The sequence below is a fragment of the Talpa europaea genome, assembly GCF_964194135.1.
Source record: "Talpa europaea genome assembly, chromosome: 1".
Lineage (NCBI taxonomy): Eukaryota > Metazoa > Chordata > Mammalia > Eulipotyphla > Talpidae > Talpa > Talpa europaea.
Genome location: NC_140073.1, coordinates 9,797,545 through 9,803,802, shown reverse-complemented (window position 1 = coordinate 9,803,802; position 6,258 = coordinate 9,797,545). Strand labels below are relative to the sequence as shown.

Sequence of the window (6,258 nt, the reverse complement as noted above, 5' to 3'; positions counted from 1 at the left end):
GAACAAGCATGGATGCATCAAACTTCATTTCTCTTTCTTTTACTTCCTAAATTCAAACCAAAAGCAATTCCTTTGAACTCTGCCTTCTCAAATAGTGCAATTTAGTTGGTTGTCTCAATTTCCCTTGTACAACCTAATTCCAGTCACTATTATCTCTCAACAGGATGGCTGCTGCCTGAGCCTCATAATAGTCTCCTGACTTCCACTCTTGCTCTTATAATCGGTTCTTCAATCAGCAGCAAGAATCATCTGTCCAATACAATGATCCATCTGGTTTCATTTTCCCACTTGCCCCAAATAACCCCATCACACTTAGAATAAGATCCAATTCCTCACCAAGACCTCACAGGCTCTACAAAATAATGTCCTTGCCTTATTATTACTCAGTGTAAATCCATTTCCTTTCAGTCTCTTGTCCTGGGAACACACAAACAAGGCCAACTCGTTCCATTTTCTACTTTAACTATCTTTTTTACTTCTACAATGGATCTGCTTTTCCCACAGACCCTCCCCCCAACTAAAGAGCTGCCTTACCCTTAGGTACTACAACACCACAGCATTTTATTTTTCTTACTACACTTACCCCTATCAGAAAGTACCTAAGCTTTCTTTGTTTATAGTCTGTTCTCTACACACACTAGGAGGCAAATTCTGTGAGGGTCATGTAGATTCTCCTGTTCATTATGTGTCTCCACGGTTTAGAACAGTGTTTAGCTCATAGTAGGTGTTAATACTGTCTATTGCACTGACATAGAAAACTTAACACAGCAATATTCAATTTAAATTTTTCCTCAGGAAGACTGAAGATTTCTTCATTTTGATTCTTTTCAAACTTTGGGGTGGGCTCAACCTGGTGGATGAGATATTAAATTCTTGCTTCATGATTTGCATTCCTGCTTCATCCTGTACTGTCCATGTGCCCATGGTTGGGTCACTGCATGTCTCGTCTAACAATGATAATCCTGCTAATCCCTTTCACAGAAAAGCCCTTCATAGTTCAAAAAGTATTTGTATGTTCATTCCCTCCCTGCTCTTCCACCACTACTGAGGCAGCCCATGTGTGGAGTCATTAACCATATTCCACAGATGGAGAAATGGTGGTTGGGAGTAAGCAGAAGATCCAGAAAGCAAAATGCAATTTTCATAATCCAAGAGCAGCCTCGGAGTAGAGCAAATGGTCCCCAAGCCCATGAAGACAACAAGATGAAACGTCCCTGAAGGACAGAAACTTAAAAAAAAAAAAACTGTAATTGTCTCAACTGAGAAGCTCGGTACTATTTAGTCAATTCACCCTCCAGAGTCTGAGATCCTCATGGGAATAATTCCTAATTCCACCTCCTTCAAAAACAACCTCCCATCCATTCATAGCAAAAGCAAAAATATCACCTTGCAGGAAATGTAGAAAGAGATATTCTAACATAAATATAAGCTTTTTAAAAACTAACTTGCATTTTTCTAAACAGACACAATTGGTTATAATACCTGAAAGGGAAAACCAAGTCTAGAAGTCGGAGAAATACACCAGGAATTTTGACTCCAATTTCTTTGCCAGAAAATCAACAGTAGAAACAGAGCAGCCAGATCTGCAAATGGGGTGAGTTGGGAGTTTTTTGAATCTGCATTAGTTATACATCTTAGATATTGTTCATGTTTAGCAAGAGCTTTCTGATGAAAATAATCCATCTAACTACCATCTAATAACACTTTGAGAAAGAGAAAATTCAGATCCAGACTCAAAGCTTGCTTCACTTAAGAATATCTCTGAATAGAACGATGAGTGCCAGGGGCCAGAGGGTGTAGGAAATGAGAAAATGTTGGACAAGAAGTACAAATTTCCAGCTATAAGAGGTAATCTCCAAGGACCTAACTACAACGGTGACAATAGTTACCAATCTGTACCAATACCGTGCTGTATGCTATAACACTGTGTTGCAGTACGAGTAGTTCTTAAATGTTGCAACTCTGAAACAACAGCAATGAAATCATAGTCATGCAAAGGATGTTAACTAAGCTTATTGTGGTAAACATTTCTTCATCTATAAGTGTGTCAAATTATTACATTGTACAACTTAAGAGATACATGACATGCCTCTTGTGATTTAATGTAGAAACTGCTAGTAATTAGAATAACTCTCTTTAGTTGTACATAATGTGAGACCCTCTTTTTTCTTGTCCTTCACTTAAGGGGTGACATTATCCTGCTTGTCTTCACATTCCCTCCTCTGCTTGAAGTTGCCTTCTTTGGCTTCACAAACCTCTATCTTATGCAATCTCAAATATATTTCTAGAACCAACTTTAAAGCCACTTATTTCAGGGAGTTTTCTAGATCATTCCCTAAATTACTCAAATAGCATGCAATTAGTATCTCCTCTTGAACACTAACAACTCTGGCTTTTGTCACAGAGAATCAGCATAAAAAGGGAACTTAAAGACTGTGGATGTAACTTATTCACCATTTTAGACACTCAGTCTCTGATCACTGTATAAACTGAGATAATTGAATTTCTCAGTTATTTCTGGACTGAATTGCCTTCTCCTAACCTTTTGAATGATTAGCACAGGAGAGTTCCTCCTTATCACAGTTATATTGTCCATGACTTCATTTATATGCAATCAGTCACAGACTGAAAGTACACTAAGATTATTTTGAGAGTGTGTGAGAGAGAAACAACATTGACATAATTTTTTATTATAGTTTATTGTTATAATTGTTCTTTGTTGTTATGGTTGTTCATCTCTTTATGAGTTTGCTGTAAAAATCTGATTCAAAAAAAGTGATGTGACATTTATAAATCTTTTTCCTTTCAGAAATCACACATTTCCCAATTTCTTCTGGTCCTTCTCTTGATCTTTTCTAGACTTTGGGTGGCCATGACTCAAGGAAATAGCTCTGAAGTGACTGAATTCTTTCTTCTGGGATTTGACGGTCAACACAAGTATAGCCATGTCCTCTTCATGGCATTCCTGCTCATCTATGTGATATCCATGGTGGGTAATGTTGGTATGATTCTACTCATCAAAATAGATTCCAGACTGAAGACACCTATGTACTTTTTCCTACAACATCTGGCTTTTGTGGACTTCTGTTTTACCTCCGCTATCACTCCCAAGATGCTGCAAAACTTCATAGCAGAGAACAAATCTATCTCATTCAGGGGCTGCGCCATGCAATTACTGGTTTATGCAACATTTGCAACCACTGACTGTTACCTCCTGGCTGCCATGGCCGTGGACCGTTACGTCGCCATCTGCAACCCACTTCGCTATCCCATAGTCATGTCCCGAAGAGTCTGCATCCAGTTGGTAGCTAGCTCCTATGTCGTGGGCTCAATCAATTCCTCTGTGCACACAGGTTTTACCTTCTCACTGTCTTTCTGCAAGTCTAATGCCATCAATCACTTTTTCTGCGATGGTCCCCCAATTCTTGCCCTTTCATGCTCCAACATTGACATCAATGTCATGCTAATTGTTGTTTTTGTAGGATTTAATTTGCTGTTTACTGTATCAGTTGTCATATTTTCCTACATCTTTATCCTGGCTGCCATCCTGAGGATGTCTTCTGCCACAGGTAGGAGGAAAGCCTTCTCCACGTGTGCCTCCCACCTGACAGTGGTCACCATCTTCTATGGGACTCTCTCCTACATGTACTTACAACCTCGTTCTAATAATTCTGAGGAGAACATGAAAGCAGCTTCTGTATGTTATGGTATTGTGATTCCCATGTTGAACCCCCTGATCTATAGTCTGAGAAATAAGGAGGTAAAAGAAGCTCTCAAAATGGTAGGGAAAAGAATCCTCTAGACAAGACCCAAACTATTAAAATTCAGCACATTAACTCAGTCAGTTGAGATATTTTATCATTGTAATGTTTCTGAAATAAGAAACATGTTCATTTCTTAAACCAATACTACCTCCTTCTATAGATATTTAGAATGATGACTGTAATCACATATTGTGGAACTAATATTCCCTGGAATATCGTTGGAGAAACATATCTCATTCTGCCCATGAAGATGGGCTTTATAATATTACTTAAAATATTAAGAACTATATAGGGACATTACAAAACATTTAATTATTTTAAATATGCCATAAGGACTAGAAAACCTCCATTTTGTATTTAATCCATATCAAAATTAAAGTTCAGTAATTTCCATTAGACAAACAAGTTCCCTAAATTGTCTACAAAGAGAATGTTCTTTTTTTAATAATAAATTTTATTTTTATATTCCCCATACAACTGCAACCCCCCCATTGTGACCCCAATCCCTCCCCTCCCGTCCCCCCCCCAAAAAGTGTCTCTGGTTCATAGTTTTTGTTGATTTTGATTTTCACTTTCTTATAGTTATTCATTTTCCTGGTCCCTTATTTAAGTTTTCTAGATTCCTGCTATGAGTGAGACCATCCGGTATTTTTCTTTTTCTTTCTGGCTTATTTTGCTGAGCATGATCCCTTCCAGCGCCATCCATGTTGCTGCAAATTGCATGTGTTTATCTTTTTTGAATGCTGAGTAATATTCCATGGTGTATATGTACCACATCTTCTTGATCCAGTCATCTATTTTTGGGCATTTGGGTTGTTTCCAAAGCTTAGCTATTGTAAATAGTGCTGCTATAAACATAGGGGTGCAGGTGTTCTTTGGAATTGATGTTTCTGTGTCCTTTGGGTAAATACCTAGGAGTGGAATTGCTGGATCCTATGGAAGCTCTATGTTTAGTAGGTCCAGAAATCTCCACACAGCTCTCCATAGTGGTTGGACCAGTTTGCACTCCCACCAACAGTGCAGGAAAGTTCCTTTTTCTCCACACCCTCGCCAACATTTGTTGTTGCTAGTTTTTTTAATATGTGCCATTCTCACTGGTGTAAGATGGTATCTCATGGTAGTTTTGATTTGCATTTCCCTGATGACAAGTGATGTTGAACATTTTTTCATATGCCTGTTGGCCATTTGCATTTCCTCTTCAGAGAAGTTTCTTTTTAGCTCTTCTGCCCATTTTTTGACTGGATTATTTTCAAAGAGAATGTTCTTATGTTCTGTTCTGATTTACCATAAACCTGAATGTAAAATAAATTGTTTTGAAAAGTACCATATGACTCAGGCTATTCTTTCCACCTAATATCCCCATATTAATAGATTCTCTTACAATTGAAAACACTTATCTCTTATATTATGATTTATTTATGTCATTGGTTTCTCCAGTCTGAATCCATCTCTTTTTTTGTATAAGATAAGGAAACTTTTAGAAACATATTCTGTATCTCTCTCCAACAGAGGGAGAAAATCAGGCTAGAGGTGGAACTAAAGACTTAAATGGTGCTCATTCATTAACAGAAGTTATAACCATCATGTTAGTGCAGACTAAATTCAATGGGTAGAAACTCAAGCATAGATAATGTACCTGGTTTACACCCTGGGAACTAGAACTCAATCCCACATGGAAGTTTAATGAACTGTGTAGAATGTTCCACTGGTTTGTTCCTGTGGAGGTCAAGAGCTTAAGACATGTATTCGGTTCTCCTCTCCCATTGTATTTAATTACCCAAGATCTTCCATGAATTTTGAGGTATTCCTGAGGCAGAAAAGTGGAGAAATACCATAAAACACCTAATAGCAAAGACATCAAAGCTGTCTGCATAGATGCACTGGAGCCCAGTAGCTGAGGATGAGGTGCAAGACTCAGAGATTCCTGCTACTCCATGTCACACAGTCCTCACTAGTGAAATGCGAGGAGCAGCTAGGTTTCAGAATACATGTGGCTGTCACCCTTGCCTCCTGGCCCCTTTCCCTGCTTGGAATGGGAACGGGCTGTCTGGCACCATCAACAAAAAGAAATATAAAAAACATATGATAATATCAATAGATGCTGAGAAAGCTTTTGACAAAGTGCAACACCCATTCATGATAAAAGCCCTTGAAATTCTTGGGATACAAGGAACATACGTCAACATCATAAAGGCCATCTATGACAAGCCAACAGCCAGTATCATTCTCAATGGTGAAAAGCTGAAAGCATTCCCATTAAGATCTGGAACAAGACAAGGATGTCCACTCTCACCACTGCTTTTCAATATAATATTGGAAGTCCTAGCCAGAGCAATAAGACAAGAGAAAGACATACAAGGAATCCAAATAGGAAAAGAAGAAGTCAAACTATCACTATTTGCAGACGATATGATAATATACATAGAGAACCCCAAAAACTCCACAGAAAAACTAATTCAACTCATCAGTCAGTTCAGTAAAGTGGCAGAATACA

At 38.2% G+C, this 6,258-nt stretch overlaps 1 protein-coding gene across 1 annotated transcript; it reads left to right on the top strand.

The window, feature by feature from the left end:
* Window positions 1–2,872: 2,872 nt before the first annotated feature.
* Window positions 2,873–3,802, top strand: LOC311171404 (putative olfactory receptor 5AK3; the record flags this gene model as incomplete). The annotated part of the gene is made up of 1 exon (XM_084234233.1): window positions 2,873–3,802. One exon carries the CDS (start codon window positions 2,873–2,875, stop codon window positions 3,800–3,802), a length of 930 nt encoding a protein of 309 aa, XP_084090359.1.
* Window positions 3,803–6,258: the final 2,456 nt, after the last annotated feature.